The following is a 19,552-nucleotide window of genomic DNA, read 5'->3' on the forward strand; positions in this document are numbered from 1 at the left end:
TGGTTTCGCAGAGATGTTGAGAGCACGAAGCGATGTTCCCTCCATGGTGTGGGCACCGCGCTCAGCGACCTTTAGACGTGGCGGGGCCCAAGCAGCGGAGCTGGGCTGCCCGCTGCGCCCCGGTGGGAGGGAGATGTCACCGGCGGAGCACGGCCCGGTTCTGCCGCCTAACCCCGGTTAAACGGTTCCTGTCGGGGAGCAGGCCGGGGGTCCGGTCACTCGGCGGGAAAGGCCTGGGGGCCGCCGCTGCCTGAGGGGAGCGGCCCCGGCGGGCTGAGGGGTTCTCTCCGCGGCCGCCCCCCATTCATTTCCCCGCAGGCAGCGGAAGCGGGGACCCTGCACTCCCGGCGCTCCGCCGTGCTCACCACCCCTCAGCGGGCGGCGCCGGCGCGCAGCGCCCCGCACTCTTTTCTCTCCGCGGAAGGTTACGGCGTGAGGTAAATGGGAGGGGTCGGCGACGCTTAAAGCTCCCGCCCGGGGGAGGGCCCGTGTAGTTAGGGCGGGGGCGCCGCGGGAGGCGGGTGGGGGGTCCTGGCCGGAGGGACGGCTGTTCGAGAGGTTTAGCTCCGCTCCTCTGCCACCGCCGCCATGTCTCGGGAGCCCGAGATCATGGAGTCGCAAGTGATGTGGGAGCCTGACACGAAGCGCAACACCCACATGGACCGGTTCCGTGCCGCCGTAGCCAGCAGCTGCGGGCTCCGCTTAGGTGAGCGCTGGGCGGGTGGGGAGGCCCTCGGCTTCTGCTTGGGCCCTGCTCTGGCTGTGGGATTTAAAGGGGGGTTCTGCTGCTTTGGGAATGGTGTTATCGTGGGTCTGTGGTAGGGCCGTTTGCCCCTAGCCCAGGGAGGTGGGCAAGGTGCCCGCGTGGTGCTTGCCCGTCCCACATCTCCCTTAGGTTAGGAGGGGGGCCAAGTGGTCCAGGCTGCAAGTTGGATGCTCTGCTTGTGCCTCCTGTAGAGGCCTTTGGTGCAGCATTTCGCTTAGTGTGAAAGGTACATGCTATTGGGAAATGCAAACAGCCTTATCTGTTACTGGTGTTGCTGCTGGATGTCAGCCTGGGCAGCATTGGTGCTGGTACATGCTGTGTGCTCCTGTCTGTTCCTCTGTTGTTGGGGCCCTGCTTACAAGGATTTTCTGTGTGAGTGGCAAAGCTAAAGTGACTTAGTGTTTCAAGGGGATGTGGAAGGAAAGGATTGCTGCCATCATGACTGTGATGTTAGTTTAAGCTTTAACTATAATATGATGCTCTAACAGCATGTGAGTGTGAGGCTTGAGTTAAAGCTGTGTTTATCTCTGTTTATGAAGCAAGTCAGGTATTGGCTGTGTGGGCTCATCTGTGGCACGAACCAGGTAGAGTTCAGTGCATGTGGGGGCTTAAACCCTCAGATTCTGATTTGATTGCTCCATGCTGGCCTCTCCAAGCATTTGGGGACCAGGTGGCTTGTGTGGCTTTCCTGCAGTCATTCTAGTGAGAAACAAAGGGAGAGTTTTTGGCAAGTGGCCTGACAAGTTTGTCAGTCCAGTATAAATATGTCTGTGGTATAAGCAGAGGCATTCTGGAGTAGCAGCAATGTATCTAGTGCTTCTAGCTGTTCATGTCTGGAAAACAATTAGGAGCTTCAGTTAGAAACGTACTATGTAAGCAAGCCAGGTTGTTATTTTGGCTGCTGGGGGGTTTCCCATTTGAGCACATACATAGCACCTAACTCTCCTAGTACATAGAAAGCCAATTACTACAGGATTTTAGTCAGCTCCTGAGTAGAAATGTTATTTAACTGGCACTCATGTGATCAAGATTGAATGCAGTTTCAGATGTGCTGCCCATGTTTATGGCTGTAACAACTAGAACTCTTTTCACCCCATTTAGAAGTGGCTATCTCCATTCAAAAGTGGATCCCTGTTCATATATAGAAACCTTTGTCAACTTCCATTACATTTGAGCTGGTGATCATCGGTCTGTGTGCTGTTCAACAACAAAGAATGGATTCTTTATGTAGCATTAAGATGTGGACTTGCTGAGAAGAGCTGAGGGCACTATAACCTTTTAAACAGCATGGTTCTGCCCAAAGCTGAAGATGTAGTAACAACATGCAATGTTTAATTGCTGAATAACAGGCTTGTGCCCCTAAGGGCTTGCATGCTAAAGCTTATTTGGTGTCAAACTGTATAGAGAAGCTAGGACAAACTGTTCATACTCTAAGAAACCAGATTAGTGGTGACTTGTAGGTTTGGTTTTTTTGCCTTTATCAAATGATTTGGACCATGTGGTACAATTGGTTTTTGAAAGAGGAGGTGGGAATCTGAACATTCCTTTGGTAAAACTGTATCCCCACACCACAGACCCACTGATGTGCACTTTGTGGAAGAGTGGTGGAGTGTAAAAAGGGCACGTAGGAGGCTGGGACTGAGGCAACACGTAGGCAAAAGTTGAGCTATGGAGTGGAGTCTTTGCCTCTGCTTCTAGTATGTCAGTACTGCATATTGAGTAATCTAACATTGATGGAAAAGCCTGAGTGGACTAAGATGCGAAAGGGACAGACTGGGTGGGGAAGCAGCTGCTGTGATCAAGTGTGGGTAACAGTGTCTAGATCGTTTTGAATGCTTTTCTCTTATAAGTCTGGAAGATGTCATTGTAAGAAGAGGATGCAAAGGTGATTTCTGAAGCAATCAGCTGGACAACAGGATGACAAACCAAAGATAATTGGAGAAAATGACTTCAAGTGGTTTAGCTGAAAGCATCAAATAGGAAACAGTTGGCAGAGCAGGAAACTTACTACTGTCACTGATGGCAGGTATTCATATCTAAATTGGCTGTTGGCACAGCTTCAGACAGCATGGATGTGACTTGGGAATGTTACTTTTAAGTTGCTGCTGAGGAATTGGCTTCAGTTATGCATACCTGAAATGGTTTTACACGCAAATTCAATATTTAGTTTGAATTGTGAGGATTTGGTGTGCATTTCTCAGGTTACTTATCTGTCTCACAGTCATGTAAGGCTTAAACTGGTCACTCCCATGTTTTCGATGCCAGGTCATGGTTTTAGTATCTAGCTAGTAAACATTTCATTTCATTGATGCTGTTTTAGCATGAAAAGAGGTCTAACAGACTACAGCTTATTAAGGAAAAATGCATGCTTCCTTTGTAACAGTGCTGTTGATGTTAAATGAATGCATCTATTCTCCATGTTACCATGTCTTTGGCCCTGGTCTAGAATCACGCGTCAAATGTCAGGCAGGCTCATTTATCTTCTGCTGTATGGAAGCATCATGCTATTGATAAGATAGGAAGTGGAAGTGTCAGCAAGCTGGTCTCTATCCTGTTGTCCAATCCTCAGTTTCACTAATATGGGTAGATGTTGCACAGAGCTATTAGAAAAGGTCTCTATCTCTGTGGCAGCAAATGGCTTTTAACAGGTGAAAAGATGCCATCTGGTCAGTTAAGTAGATTTATTTCTGTTGATGCTGTAGTCACTTCCCTTGAACAGAAGTGTTCTACTCTGTGTCATCAGTTTTAGCTTACTGGTTGTTTTAGCCACAAATACTATTTATCTGGATATCCCTAACTGTAGTTGGTCTAAATTCCTGTAATTATCTGCCTAATGCTATCATATTTGTTACTTCAGCCAACTACGATGACTTATACCAGTGGTCAGTGGAATCCTTCTCGGACTTCTGGGCAGAATTCTGGAAGTACAGCAACATTGTATGTTCTCGCCTGTATGATGAGGTAAGTGTTTCTCTTAAACAGCCAGCTGCAACACAAAGGGGAAATAAACCGGTTACAATCAACTTTTAGACATGTTCCTGGAACCTTTGCAAGTGATACGAAGTATCTGCGAAGTGTATGGTCCTGAATTTCCTTGTGTGTGGGATGGTGGTGTTCTGTTGCTGAGACACTTCAGGATCGTGAAATCCTCAAGTTCTGTTGTCCTAAAGAATTGTGCTGTTGTGTCCCTGTGGTCGTGTGCTCTTGCATACCTTGGCAGGCCTGGCTGCTCGTGAGGAGTCTATTGGCACACTGCCTTCTGCTTTAGGGCTATGCTGGTAGGATATCTTGATTGTGTAAGTGCTGGCATGCAGTCAAGTTCATGTTTGCTCCCTGAATCATGTCACTGATAAGCACACCTGTTAAACTCTGGCTTTGTAGAACTGGTTGTGGAAGTCTCTGCAACCACATACAGGCTTGAAATATCTCTGAGGGTGTTGTGGTAGTGGTGAAATGCAGTCACAGGTTGAATCCCAATTCGTACCACAGTGTTGCTCTGAGATAAAAGTAATGTTGAAGCTCTTGCAAATGGAGGGCAAAACTGCAGCCCTTGTAGAGCCTTTGTGTAGGATATCAACATCACCCTGTGGTTTTCCATCTGAGGAAGATGTTGGACTCATTACTTTCCTGGACTTAGTAGAGAGAGGACTGGACTTCTGTCTTAATCCCTGGAGGCCATCTGTTCCAAGAACACTCAGAGTACTGGCAGTTCTGCAGAGGGAGCTGGTAAGTTTCTTTTGCTTTTTCTTGTCTTGCAAATCCCCGTACTACCCTGTATGATCAAGTGGTTCCTCCTGCTGTGAAACTGCATGCTCAGGTGTCTTAATGTGATTCGTCAAGAATATAAGGCCCAGTTCTTACTGTCTTTAAGAACTAGCCCGTAATAACTACTATGAGTGTGTAGTCCAAAGGCTGTAAACACTTAATCTTTTCTCTGGTCCTGTAGATGGCAGTTGAAAACCTGGTCAGGTTGTATTTGGCTACTGTCATTTTCTCTACATATTCTGTGCTGGTAGCAAGATTTTTTTTTTCTGAATTTCCACATGAGTGCATATTGTCCTGAGCAAGTAATTCAGAGGAGTTATTCTCCTGTGTATCTGTTCTGAGCAAGCTGCACAGCAATACTTTATGTTCTCTTGCCTTACAGGTCTGGTTCTTCTGGAAGTCTGTCCCTCCAGACACTACCAGTGGCTGATGGGAATGGATACTGAAGCAGGCAATAGAGGCCTGGGGTGTTTACTGAGGATGAGAAGCAAGAAGATGGGGAAGTCTAGGAAGGCTTTAACTAGACTGCCTTGAGCTTCTAGGCCTCTGCATGCCTATTCTACAGTGGTCTTTCTGTGATGTGAGATCTTAAGCTGGAGAGGTAGTCAAGCTGACAGACAAGTACTGCAGAAGATGCTTGACTCACTCTTTATGGCTATTGCTGTTTGCCTCTCCATTCTTTGTGTCAGCACAGTGTCAGCCTCAAAGCTTGACTAGCTTTCCTGAACCTCAAAGCTGAGTTGTAGTCCTTACCATGGGTCTGTTTCTGTTACATGTCAGAAGAAAGGCTGGTCACAGTAACTGAGCTGTTTTGTGGTAGCTGAAGAGCTGAAAAGTTTGATGTATCTTAAATTCAGTGCCTGCTGCTTGTTGGAAGTAAGCATGATGCTTTGAGGAAAATAAAATTTTTCATCAACTGGAGCTGACTCCTTTGTTCACAGCCAGTGGAACCGTTTCTACTTTCACCGGTCATTCCAAGAAACAATAAGATCTTGTGTGTGTATATAACAGACAGCAAGTGTTTTATTGAAACTTAGTAAGGATTTAAGTATTTATAGGCATGTTCATCACTATAGTAAGTTATATCCATGCCACTTCTGAAAACAACAAAGGTACTTGCAGTGTGCAAAACTATACTGGCATGACAGCATTAGCACTGTTATGTCAAATTTAAGTAGCTGTTGATTTTAAATGAGGAATGTGGTCTAAACTTATTTATGCTACAAGAAGCACCTAACAGCCATTGTTCCTGAAGAGGAGCTGCTTTGAGCATTCTTACAGTGCCTGGTCTCTAGCTTTTCATGAAGCATGCTCTTTTGCTCTTCAGGTCATACAGAATATTGCATGTACCACAGTAAGGCAAAGGTTATCTATCTCACAGTAGTGGTGAGATTAATTCTCAAAGGTATAGTTTTTGTTTAGGGTAAGCAGAATCTGAGGCATGATAATGTATGGTTATAACACAACTAGCAAGCCACTTGAAGGAGTGGAAATACAGTAGGTATATCCTTTGTCCACACCTCTAATGTGATGCTAATTTGTAGCTCCTGAGGTTTGGGAAGCAGTCATTGATTAGCTGCTGGAAAGAGCAATTGTAGAACAGGAGCACAGCTGATATTTGGCATGTTCACCTACCCCACAAATTGTCCTTTGCTGCTGTGAGTAGAAGTAAAGCCTTACTCATTAAATGATGACTGCAGTCAGCAGTGTTGTAGACTGCACTTCATTCCTCTGGACTTGCTGAGCATTTGTTGGACTGTGTGAAGTGAAATGCTTGCAAAGCTCTGCATTTTCATAGACTTACTAGAGCAGAGATCTATTAAATAACTAGCAGACCTTGAGTTTGTGTTGCTTGCTGAGAACTTGTGTCTGTGGGGGACATCAGGATGTTCATAAGACAGTGCCACCACCTAGGAGATTGGGCTTAAACAGGAGTCATAGGTGTTACCTGAGTAGAAAACAACTGAGCATCAAGTATGCAAGTCCAGCACTTTATGCTACTGGAGCTATTCAAATGGGTGTTCTCCTTCAGTGAGAAGTTGGGGTATGTTAGATCTTGTCCTGGAAAAAGCTGAAAACATTCTGCTCACTTCAAGCTAAGGAAGACAGTTCTGAGTGTCTTCTAATTACTTCAGTAATCTATGTATTATATATAAAAATTATAACAGATTCTGCAGCCTGAGTTGATAAACTGTAAATGTTGTAAATCCCATTTGTCCTGTTTTTAGGAAGTTAATTTGAAATAAAGTAATGCAGTAGAGCACTTTCACGTAAGCCTTGAACTTCTAAAACTGCCTCCAGTGATACACACACTGCACGTCTCAAAGCACAAAAATATTAGGTTTTCTGGAATGGGAGTTATTTTGAGTTCTCTCTGGCTTTCAGAAGAGCCTTTCACTTGGTCTGGAAGAATGCTGGTTCTGTAATGCATGTCCAGTCCATGAGACAACCTCAGGGTGTAAGCTGAAGCTTTCAGAAACACAACTCTACAATGAAGCTTGAATTTACAAATACATGTGCTACTGGGTAATTGAGTTGCTAAGCAGTGGGGCATTGTGGAAGGAGTTGCAAATTCCTTTGTGGCTAATGTGAAGGGGCTCTTTACCTATCACTTATTAAAGGTATAGTCTTAATTGTGACTTAATCAAGGGGTAATGTACTTTTTTTGAAGTTTAATTAGCTCAAGATGAGGGGAAGTTGTTTCAATTGCACATACCTTTGTGATCTAATTGCATTTATCAGTTCTTTGCCTATCCTAACCCTGAATGGAGAATTATTTAATGTGGTCTTATTAAGTTATTGAACTCTCTTTTTAGGAAACAACAAATCAAGGGTGGTAGAAATACCCACTCTTGCAGTTTGTAATAAAATAGTTATTAGTTGATGTTAGTAGTAATGCTTCTGCACTGTGGAGGAAGCTGTGGAGTACTTACATGTTTAGTGCAACTGAATCCTAAAAACGGAGAATTGGAATAAAAAGCTTGAACTTTTTAGTTACATTTTACTATACAGGTCATTTGTTTAGTCTAGAGTTGTTTGGAATTCCCATTGTCTAAGTTCCTGATGTTGGTCTTTCTCTTGTGATTCATGTTGGGAAAAAATGGGTACTCACACTTTCCTGTGCTTTGATTTTTATAAGAGGGAGGCTGGAGTGTATCCTGGTAAAAAGCTACAAACCATATAGCTCAGTCCCTGTCTGGGACGTTCCCAGATCCAAAACCCCAGTGTGCTCTGTGGTTTTGTGTGTATCTTGTGGTCTGGATGTAGTCATACTGGTTTGCTTCACTTGTGTAGTTAAGGCTGGTCTGCAGGTAGAATTGTAGGTGGGAAGCTGTTTTTAGTGTTGTAACGATGTCTTTGCTTGTGAGAGTTGACAAATAATTAATCGTTCTAGGCCTGTAATTACAGGATCTAGTATCTGTGTTTGCTATCTGTAGGCTAGGAGAAATTATTCTTGCCTAATAGCATATATAAAGAGCTTGGGATTAGTTAGCAGATTTCTGTACAGTGCTTTGAAAAATGATATCACAGTTTTCCAGGAATATATCTGTATCTTATTTTTCAGGTGGTTGATACATCCAAAAGCATTGTAGATGTCCCAGAATGGTTTAAAGGCAGCCGTCTGAACTATGCAGAAAACCTTCTGAGGCACAAGGACAATGACAAGATTGCACTGTATGCAGCAAGTAAGAAAGAATTAATGGCTTGTGTTTATAGTTCACAGGACTAGGCCTTATAAAACAGCACTTGTTTATATGAAACCTTACTCTGCAAGTAACAGCAAAACGTGCTCTGGGAATATAGGTAGTTCTGAAAAGTGCTTGACAAGCTAAACAGAGTTTTCTTAGAATGGGTTTATCTGCATTAAGGTAGTGGGACTCATGCTGTGTTTAGCATCACTCAGTATTTGAGCTGTTACTTCGCATTTTCATGAACACTTGTCTGATGCTTGCTTTCAGGAAGTATTTTGACACTGTTGCTTGATACTGTACTTCCTATGCTCTTCCTATGCCTAAGATAAATTTAGGAATACTAAGTATTACATGGGATGTAGGTGGAATTAACTCTGGTTTTGACAGCACAGAAAGGAATGACAGTTATATGCATAGGAGACTTGGAATTTCACCTTTCTGGAACACTAAAGCTCAGTCTTAAATTTTTGTTACTGTAAAGAAGATTTAAGTCTCAAAATCTGGGAATACTCATAATTAGGATGGCAGTGTTGAGACAAAGTCCCTTCCCTATGTCTGCTGACTTTGGTAACTTAAATAAATTGTTCTGATCTGTTCGATGGGATTAGCTTCTGTGCAGGTGTGTGAGTCCTTCCTTAGGGAGCTGCATGTTCAGCTTCCCTTTTGCTGGACCTAATCCTTAACATAAGACTGACCAAGCCATGGTGGTGCTTAATAGCCTAACAATAAACAGTGAAGACTCGCAGCTCATTAGCAGCAAAAATTATGTAGAACTGTAGGTTGTTTGGTTTTAGGTATTAAAAGTGTTAGTTTCTAATTTCCGATGTGTGGAGATCAGTTTCCGAGTTATATGTGTATTACTGTTGTTCTGATAGCTGTTTGAAAACAATAGGAGGCAGTTATCTTCTGTAAGTTGACTGGTGAAAAAATATTTATCAGTTGCATTTTACTCCATAGAAGTACTGAGAGAAACCTCTCTGATCATATAGGTATAAAAGCATAGACATATATAAAAACATATCACACATATATAATCAACTACCAGTTCAGAGAGAATGGGAAAATCTGTGATGCAGTTTTGGTGTCATAAGAATTGACCTGGTAAAGTCTGATAAGAGGGAGGCTTGTAACAGAAAGCTGGCTTCAAAGTGGTGAACTCATCACTCTCAAATTTGAGACCATTAGAAAAGCTGCTTATGTATTATTTAGTGGAAAAAAATCAACGTAGTTAAGTACATCTTGTGCAACAGCCAAGCACTGATGAGTAAGTCAACTCTTAATGTATGTGGAATTGATGTGATTGATTTATTAATGTTAAAAGCTAAACATGCACCTTGAGAAAAAGTGGAGTTCAATGCTTTCAGTTCAAATTATTGAAGGAATTATTATCAATCTAATGAATTATTTGGTTTGACATGTGATTACATTGTTCCTGTAGATCTTATTTCTTGTTAGGAGAACATGGACTGTACCAGAAAGTCACTGCTGTGTGTCACATAATCGTAGTGAATACTGTAGGAGTGCTGGACTGAACATGCTGTGGGGAACAGGCTTCCACCTCCACTTCTTTTCATGACCTTCTGCTGTATTTAATCTTCTTAAGATCTCTTAAGTCAGAGCATTCTTTGTTAACCCCTTGCTGCTAGGTCAGAGTGGTGTTCTGGGAACCCGTGCCAGGTTTGTGTGCTCGTTAGGGATATATTCTGTGGGATCAGTGTGGATCTAACAGAGCACTGGAATGTAAATGTGACTTTACTGAACAATTTCACCTGTCACTGGCTCCCACTGTAAATCTCTTGCTTGTGAGTCCCTTCTTCTGGGGGCTTTAATCATGGAACAGTATCACAATCCCATTTTCTGTTTGATGGGAATACAGAATCTCTCAGCAGTCCCTGCTCAGCTCATGAGCTACATATTACATTGACTTGTGTTGTTTGCCATCACAACCTGCTCTCTTGCACTCTTTAAGTCCACATTTACTGGGATGGAAATTCAGGAAGGCAAAAGGATAAAAAAGATCCTGTTCCCTGTTTAAGGAAATCAGACTGATGGCAGCTGTACCAGGGCATGCAGCACATTTTTGTTGTGACATACCTAGTATGTTTTCGTAAGGAGTGCTGAATACTGGGAACAGGCCAATCCGAATAATTTGCAGCAGTTGCATTAAGGAATTACAGGAAGGGATCTTAGGATGACAAACTTTGCCTTTCATAACGTTTAGATTTGTTCACTTTGTTTCACAAGTGGTTTATTAACAGCTTATGTGACATCTGACATTCAGTACAAAAATGAAAGCTCCCTGCAGATCTTTTCAGGGATGAATGGAGTCCAGTTAAGTTTATTTGCTTTGTGGTATGTTGGCAGGCACAGATGTTTAAAAAGGCTTTTTGAAAGTCAGACCTTAGTAACTGCATGTGAATGATTTTCTAGTTAACAGTGGCTCGCTGTAGTAAAACCTGAAGTTAGCACCTTGATGCTGCTTCCTAGACCTAATGAGAAAACTAAGCAAAAAGGGAAAAGGGGGTTGTTCTTTTCGTATTAGAAAGTAGCTGTGGTGAATGCAATCTATGTATAGTGAATGTTCTTTGAGGACACACCTTTCTCCAGTGAACAGTTTGCCTTTCTACAGATGTATGTTCCTATCATTGTGCCTACTTAATGAATACTACTGATTTAATACTTGATTTCCATTAAAAAGAACAGTGTAAGAGGAACTTGAAAAGCAAAAAGTGTAATTGTGGAAACTGTTCTCCTGAAATAGCTTAATATTCTTTTTCTTCCAATGTTAATTGTTTGGACTAGACTCTAATTATGTTGCAGTGCAGGATTTCTGACTGGTTGTTCTAATCATCTTTCCTCAGAGGAAGGCAAAGAAGAAATTGTGAAAGTTACTTTCGAAGAACTCAGACAAGCTGTAGCTTTGTATGCTGCAGCCATGAGGAAGATGGGAGTAAAAGTGGGAGACAGAATTGTGGGTGAGTAGCTTTCTTTTAAAGGACAGGAGGTGAAATTTCCTTGGGTGAGTAGTCAAGGCTATGGAAACATGAATGTGAAGTACTGTTTCACAGAAACGTTCTGAAGAAAAGGCTCTTATGCTGCTATATTTACATTTGCATGAAATATACTTCTAGAGGGAAGGAACCTGGATTAGCCTGCATGTCCTTCAAACTGGAGGGGGAAGGAAAATACCTTATTCATAACTTCACTAAGGACTGCTTCATAAGCACTCCATGGAAGCATAAGTGATGGAGACTGCATCTAGCTGAGCCCTTACTCACGAGGTCTGGCACATTCACACAGGAGCAGTCTTGGGAATTCTGGTCCCAGGTTGATTGTTCTGGTGCCAGCTAGAAGTTACTGCCTCTGGGGCCTCAGGTAATATGGTGCACTACGAATGGCAGTTCTTGAGAAATGGGTTTGTACTACCTTCTGCCACCAGTGCATTTGGGAATAGTGTCCTCCAGCACTGTGGTAGTGAGCAGCCAGTCAGCAGTAATTTTTCAATTAGCAAGTTTTCAGTGCAGAGATGAGTAGTTTAAAACCTCGAGATCCATTCAGTAACTCACAAGATCTTCTGGAATATTATTTCCTGTCAGAAGATCATCATGTGGTTCTTTCTGTATAAATAAGTTTTGGTCTTGTGAACAGCTTGTGCAGTATACAGTCCAGGCATAGAAAGGAGTTACTCAGTCTGGTTTTGTTCCATTTAGTTCTGAATTGCTGGGTTTGCCCTTCCAACTGAACTACTTCATCGCTGTGCTTCATGTGCTCCATAACACAGGCTTTTCAGTTGTGTCAGTGTAGTGCACGTCTAAACATCAATATCCTTGAAGCTGCTTCACTCCTACCTGGTGATTCTGCTGATGTTGCATATCCATCTTACTGTGGGAATCACATATTCTTTGAGCAATACTTGGCCATTATCCTAAGTATGTGCAAATTCTGATATGATGCAAACCCAAAGTGATGAAACTGGTTTGTTTTCTGTGTGTTATAAACCAGAACTGGAGCCCTTCTGTCTTCAAAAACAGAAGGGTATGCATTATTATTGTTTAAGCCCACAAATGTGACCTGCAAATGTAAAATATACTCAAGAGCTCATACTTTGTGCATATGCTATGAGTATTCTATGGAACTGGTAACTGAACATCTACTTATCACAGTTGGTGTCTTGCTTTTTACATAGAATTACAGCTAGATCCTTAAGTGAGTATGAACCATCCAGCAAAGTCAGGCAGGTTTGTCCCAGTGAAGACTAATGCTTAACTTTGTCTCCATTTTCAATGTTGACACATTTGTATCTGTTAACCTGTTGAGGAGCAACAGTCTCTGTCTGAAACCAAACTAAATAATAGGAAAACTTACAAAGTGTGAATATTCAGAATGTAAGTGTACTTCTTCTTACTACCTGGCCTCCAATGGTAAAAATGAGTTGTGTGTATTTTAAAATTGCCCCAAGGACATTGGCAAAGCAATACATAATTGTGCATAGTATTGAAGTATTCTGTTTTGTGGGCTGCTTGTGGGGGTATAATTCCTAATTAGTTTATAAGTAAGTAAAAAAGTCATAACAGGGCCCCAAACAATTCTTCCATATGTGTTGCTGGTTATGATAAACTGAAGGATTGAATCTCACGTGTAAGTGGCAAAAAGAGGCCTCTACCTGTTTCAGATCCCATAACATGATGAAAAGTGGTGTTGGAAAGTGATGGAAAATGCAGAAGAGTACTTACTGGATATGTTTTCATATTTCATGTGAATTAAAACAGTGTGTGAAGAGAATACAATGTGTTCACACACACTGGGGAGGACAGTAGCTGTAAGCTTGTGAGTAGCAACAGATGTAGCTTTGGTGTGTTCCTGTGAGTAGGAGTGTGCTGTTCTTTGCTGTCCTAATTCTCAGGTTAAAGTCCATTTCTTAGACATTAGCTATTGATGTCTGATGCTAAATAAGAGGTTTTCAGTCTCTGGGAAGAAGATACTGCTCACTAGGGTAACAGATATAATACTAATGTTTAAGTATGAGCAGGTGCTGCCATATTTCATGGGAACATACATTCTGAATTAAGACCGAAGAATTTTTCCTGCATGAGCTTGTTTTGTGTTCTAAAGTGCAAATTAAAGGCCTCTCTGCAACCTGGTTATCACTGTTAGAACTCTTCTAATCAAGTTAGAAATACTGTGTTTGGGAAAAGACCACATAGGATGCTCTCACATTGTGCTGATCTTGTGAGGAGTTCTTTGTAAAGTGAACCATGCAGGAGAAATGCCTCTGTAGCTGGAGAAAATGTGCTATTGCAATATAGCTAGTGGTGCTAATAATTAAGCTGATAATGCTATTATAATTTTAATAACAGTTCCTTTTAGTTAAGGACTGCATTTTGCTTAGCACAACTGGAGGCCGCCTGGCTCCTCAGTCTTCTTCGTTGTTTTAGCAGCTGGCTCACCTCTTATTTAAGTTAAAAAATAAAGATTGTATTAATAGATACCACTTATTTTTAAGGGGTTTTGCATGCAATAGGCAGCAAGTTCAGCTCCCATCCTTTGAGTAAGCTGCAGCTCTGTTTTTTCGCTTGGTGTTTTTGTGCATCTCCTAAACCAAAATTTCCCATCTGGCACTTCCACAGCAGAGACCTCTCTGCCCAGCTGCTGTAGGCACAAAGTATCTGTGCTGGGCCCCTTGAGCTTTTCAGTAGCTTAAGCTCATCTTTATGAGCAGTTATATCTTATTTGTGGAGGCAGGCTTGCATCGTGCTCGGAGTCCATAACAAAGCCCTTTACTTTTGATAATAGAAAAGGTTAATGAATCCGGGCATTTCTGTCCTTAAAATCATGGTATGTTTACGGGCTTTTAAAATTACCTTCTGCACTTTTTTCTTTTGGGCCTTTTCTCCCATTTCACTTGTTTCCACCCTGTCTTCTTACCCTGGCTGGTGACTGTCTTTTCCCTTGTAATCTTCAGCCAGATGAACACATATCAGCTCCCATCAGTTGCACTGTTCCCACTCCTTCCCTTCCCCTGCTGCACCCAGTCTTTGACTCCTGACTCAACAGATTTCAGCAGCCTGATTGATTGCAGCAGTATGTAGGGAGAGCTTCCTGTGAAAGAAAACCGATGGGATTTTGAACAGCAATGCAGCTATTTAGAGAGAGGAATATATATCTTAATTTTCCCAACTTCTTTCATATGTTTCTCTCCTATGCCAGAGGATATTGGCAGTCCTTGGAAGAGCTAAACTGCAACATCACAGTCAGAGGTTCAAGCTGCGGGCTTTTGTCCAAGTCCCAAGTTGAAATGTGGGAGAGATGTTAAGTGTTGGGGGGGAAAGTTTGAATGCTGCACCCACTTGTATCAAGGATCAGGCTCTCCAAAGCTTGCCAAAATCTGCTGGGACCTAATTTGTTCCAAAATTTATAGCAGATGGCAGAAGGAAGGGTGATTCTTCATGTGTTTTATGGCAGTAATAACAGGGCGTGCTTTTACTGCCTCTGAGAAATCAACTTTTGAATAGGAGGGAGATACTTTAATTTTATTATAGTTGCCCAACACCTAGTCAGCCTGACAGGTTCTGATGCCCTTTGTTGCCACTTTCTCTTAAAATCACTGAAAATCTTGAGCTGTTAGAATTGTACACAAGACCATTAACATTGCTGTCTTGTGAATTTCGTCTCCATGCTTTACTACCTCTAAGAGAAAACTGCTTTAGCTTTTCATTATACTCAGCATATTCCCTTGTTAGTTCAATACAATTCATGGTTACATCGTGACAGTAATAGTGCATTAGAGGTGGAGGTGGGTGAATGTGGGTGGACAAGCAGCAATGTCAGCACTTCTTCAGCTTGATTTCATCCCAGTCTTCCCTTTCCATCACAAAGGAGACAGCAGTTAATAGTAAACATAATTGAAGCAGATGGGAGGTAAAACGTATCTCTTCTAAAGATGTGTTACTGGCAGTGATGTTGGGACAGTTGGAAGAGACAGATGCAATACCTAATGCAAGCTACACGGATCCACATGTGAAGAATGTCTCCCAGTGGTCATCTGTTTGGCAAATAACAATGACTGCAGCAGGAATAAATAAAACTGGGAGTATCTGTGTTTCTCATCTCTGGATAGGTTACTTCTATTATAGCCCTGTACCCAATTTTGTTCTATTCCAAGTCAGCAGTTAAACTAATCTTCCCCATGTGTTCTCTCAAAATCCTCAACAAAACATCAATGAATTACATTGTTTACAGCTAGTATTTTATCTATAGTAACTGTATTAGCTGTTGTTGCTTACGTGGGTTTTAAAGCTAGCTTTGTAAGGAGATTAGCATGTTGCTAATAGTCTCAGGACACAGTAATGTTAGGTAGGATGACCACCTTAAAGTCCTACAGGAGTGGGAAACGCTGTATTAACGTCAAAGAGAAGCTGGACATGTGGTCTTTGATCTATTTGAGAGCTGGTGTACATCAATAGTACAAGCCATTAAGGTACTGTAGCTCCCTACTGTCCTTCTGATGCATTCTTTCAAGGCTCAAACTCAGTCTTTGATGCAGGTCCAAGTGTGGGGCTTTTTTGATTATTCAAATGGTTGGACGCCTCTGTTTCTGAGTACACGTTTATTCAGCTTCATGAAGGCTGTAGATGCTTGCAGGGAATGTGTTCCCAGCACTCAGAGATGAAGTGAGATCAGTTTCCAGCATAGATGTACCAGGAATTTTTGGACTACAGTTTTTACCTATTCTGTTGCTGAAGTACTGCAGTAAAACAAAGAACTCAGGTGTGATCTCAGCCTATGCTAGATCAGGTAAACAGCGCCTGTCAGAAAATGCTGTCCTGAGCAGATCAGGCTCTAAGTGCCTCTTAAAAAATTCCATAGGGTGTTTTTAAGGTATTACTTGTCCTGCTACAGATTTGTCACAGGCTTTGTGTCAAAGTATATTTTTTATTTCTTTGTCCTGATGGAGATTCTACACATGCTTATGAGTCAGGAAGAGAGATGCTAGGATCTTTGCTATGTCATACTCTGAATTCCTAGTTGCTGGGTTCCCAACTCCTGCTTTTGGAGCCTTCTATTCAATTGCTTTCATACCCAAAGAAGGTATGAAGGTTCTCCTCTTCCTAAAAAGAATAGTTTCCACCTTCCTTGCCAGCTTCAAGAAAGGAGTATGTTAAGATACAGAGATAGACAAGTACCTTCTGTAGACTTTACCCATGTTGACAGATGCTCGTTTTGATCCTTAGCTTAACTATCGTATCAAGGAACATGGAGGCTTTAGTTAAATATACAAACAAATGTATGGTGAATATTTAAATTAACTGTACCATTATTCTTCTGTAGTACAGAGCTTCTGTACATGTCACTGTTCTGTGACCCCTGGCGTGCATCCAGCTAAAAAAGTTGTACTTTTATCCTCTGTCAGCAATATTCCTGCTCAAGTTTTAGACACTTACGACCTGTGTCAGCCTACTGAATGCTCTGAGAAGTCAGTTGATACCTCAAGGGGCACAGTCAAATGCAGGGAGTTTTACATACGTGACAGTTGCTGTCAGTGATCTGCAGAATCTCTGACGTGTCATTCTTCTTTCTGAGAATCCCATTTTAATGTGAAAGACTGAGAGGAGAAGTAGTCTGTGTGAAGAGTTGGGAGCTGTCAAGAGAAAAGCACCAGGAGCTCTTCTATCACTATGTCTGGATGATCTCTTTCTGAAATAGATCCTCATTTTTATTTGTAATAGTGAGTGCTGGGGATTAGGACAAACACATGAAAATCTCAGTGAGCATGCAGGCTGGCTGCCTGCAATGGTGGGATATGGATACAGAAGCATGGAGTGAGTTGCCTTGCATGTTTCATACCTTTGGGCAGTTGTGGCTGATACCCTCTAAAACTCCACCACCACCTCAAAGCCAACTGACAAATGAAAGTAATTATTTGATTACAGTGCTAAGTAATCCAAGTACTAAGATCACAGCGCTAAGCAGAGACTTGAGTTCTTGCCTTGAGGGCTTTTATAGCAATGGTGAAAAGGAGAACTTCCTCATAGGAGAACTGATGCTTGTAAGCTATGACATAGTAATAACTGCTCCAAAGTTTGAAGAGACATCTTTCCGTTTTCATTGCTCTCTGGCCTCCTGATAATCCCATCCAAGAAACGCTCAGTGGCATCAATTAAAATAGAGCTGCTTTCATCACACAAAAAGCCATTTCAGTCTGTTCTGGTTCATATGCTTAAAATTTCAAATTATTTTTCAGGGAGGAAGATTTCTTTTAAAAGAAAAATCTGTAAAAATTTGGGATACAGTACTTTGTATTGTAAACCTTGTCTCTAAGGGGGAAAATAGCAAAGTAAATAATGCCTTTATGGCCATGGGGTTTTGCTGCACTTTATGTACTTCGGAACCTCTCTGAACAAAACACCACAAAAAGCAGCTCTAGGGAGTAATTTCTCTCTTAACATGGTGTAAAGCTTTTATTCACAGTTGTGTTTTCTGCAGAAATCGTTGGGCTCAAGTCATAAAGCTGTTTTCAGAGTTGCTACACCCCAAAGCACAACAGCTCACACATTAACTGGAGCGGTCAAGCTGGCTTAAGGAAATTGATTTTACTGGTTTTGAATTGTGAAGAAAAAGAATCTCAGTTTAAATTCTGACTTTTAAGGTCTACTTTATACACAGCTGAAAAAGGATAGATTTTTTCAAGCTGTGTAGGCAAGCTGGTAGAAGTTAAGCTCAGACCCTCCTTGATAAAGTTAATGTACAGAAATTGCTATGAAGATCTCTCATCTTTGTTCCTGTATTGAAGAGAACATCCATAAATCTTTCTTTGAGGAGTGCTCCGTACTAGTGAGTTTCTGCTGTCTGGTAGATACTTGTGGAGCACCTGCAACATGCGCTGCAGTCCAAGATCTGGTAATGCTCACCACTTCTCTTCAAGAAATTGGAAAGCATTTTTATTGCCATTTAAGTTTGCTTTCAAATGCTGAGTTATAATTACATGCCCAGGTACAACAATCAAGCCTGTCATGCCTTTTTTTTTGAAGGACAAGGGCATCTTTTTGGTTACTTAAGAAGAATGCTCTGAAACTCCAGATTTTTGATCTATTTCAGTTGCATGTTCTCATCTGTGGTTTGGATTCTGATCCAGCTGAGGTCGATCTCAGCCACCCAGAACCTTCTGGACCGTGGCTCTAATTGAGCCCACTCAGAAACCAACATTTTTGACAATAATTTCTTCTGTGTGCCTTGATAAGTTGGATGTCAGTCTTGAAATCTTGTTGCAACCTGTTGGGATGAACCTGAAGAGCTACATTTTTGTTGGGATGTTTCAGGGATTGTCCTTGGGTATTGTTCCTTTATCAGCCGAGACACTTGTTTTTCTTGTGTATGTTCAAGATTCTGGTACTATAAAGTTGAATCTCCACTTTTGAACTGATTATTTGTAATGTTTCTTTCCAGATCCTTGTTCCTTCTCCAGTGGCTGTTTTGAAAAACCTGTTCTCTTCCCCTCCATGGTGCTCTATTAGTCTCCATGTACCCAACTCAAACCACAAGCATAATCCCTCCCAGTTCTTCTAGTCAGTGTGCTGCCCTCTTAACCTGAAAGTCATTAATGAAGCAGAAACATTTGTAAAGTGGGAGTAACCTTGTAGATACAAGCCTCAATGCAATTATAAGTGGAATTGCTTCTAATTCCTCATGTAACTGATTTGACTTCAGAAGATAACATTATGTGTGGAAAATTTAAAGGATGCTTCAGTCTAGGAAAAGTCTGTTCAAACTGGCTATTGATACATTATATTTACTGTAAGGTTTGGTGTTTTTTCACTTCTATCTCTAACTATTTGAATTCTGCCATAGGTTACTTACCAAACAGCATTCATGCAGTCGAAGCAATGCTGGCTGCTTCAAGTATTGGCGCTATCTGGAGTTCAACATCACCAGACTTTGGCATTAATGTGAGTAGCCTTATTATTGCAGGACAGCTATCACTGTTTCATACAAATCAAGGGATGAAGTGGCAGATTTTGTTCACTTTAGTCTTACTGCCACCTCCTGGCACACCCAAGTACACCAGATTTTTATTAGCTACGGCAAGTCCATGCTTTCAGTTGTCAGTAATGACATTCAGCATTGCAAATTGGGTATCTTTAGCTAAGTCACTGTTGGGATATTTTCAGGTGGAATTCACAGTCTTTGTGAGCTTTTATTACATTAAATGTGCAAATGAGCAGCAGTAGAACAGAGTTATCTGGGGCTAGGCTCTACCCTCTCAAATCCTTCCCCAGACTGCGTAGCTACACTCCAGTTTCTTTGCATAAGTAGTCCCTTCCTCTGCCCCCGA

General features: G+C 41.8%; 1 protein-coding gene across 1 annotated transcript in view; it reads left to right on the top strand.

The window, feature by feature from the left end:
- The first annotated feature begins 519 nt into the window (after positions 1-519).
- AACS (acetoacetyl-CoA synthetase) overlaps positions 520-19,552 on the top strand; it is a 41,629-nt gene continuing 22,596 nt past the window's right edge. Inside the window, exons 1-5 of the mRNA XM_061344685.1 lie at positions 520-706; positions 3,624-3,727; positions 8,097-8,217; positions 11,085-11,198; positions 19,069-19,166. Coding sequence (XP_061200669.1) covers positions 589-706; positions 3,624-3,727; positions 8,097-8,217; positions 11,085-11,198; positions 19,069-19,166 — 555 coding nt within the window. The 5' untranslated portion in view covers positions 520-588. The remainder of the gene's footprint in view (positions 707-3,623; positions 3,728-8,096; positions 8,218-11,084; positions 11,199-19,068; positions 19,167-19,552) is intronic.

Source organism: Neopsephotus bourkii, unplaced genomic scaffold (genome assembly GCF_033783945.1).
Source record: "Neopsephotus bourkii isolate Nb327-2 ecotype Australia unplaced genomic scaffold, CSIRO-AGI_Nbou_v1 NB_230, whole genome shotgun sequence".
In the NCBI taxonomy this organism is placed as follows: Eukaryota; Metazoa; Chordata; class Aves; order Psittaciformes; family Psittacidae; genus Neopsephotus; species Neopsephotus bourkii.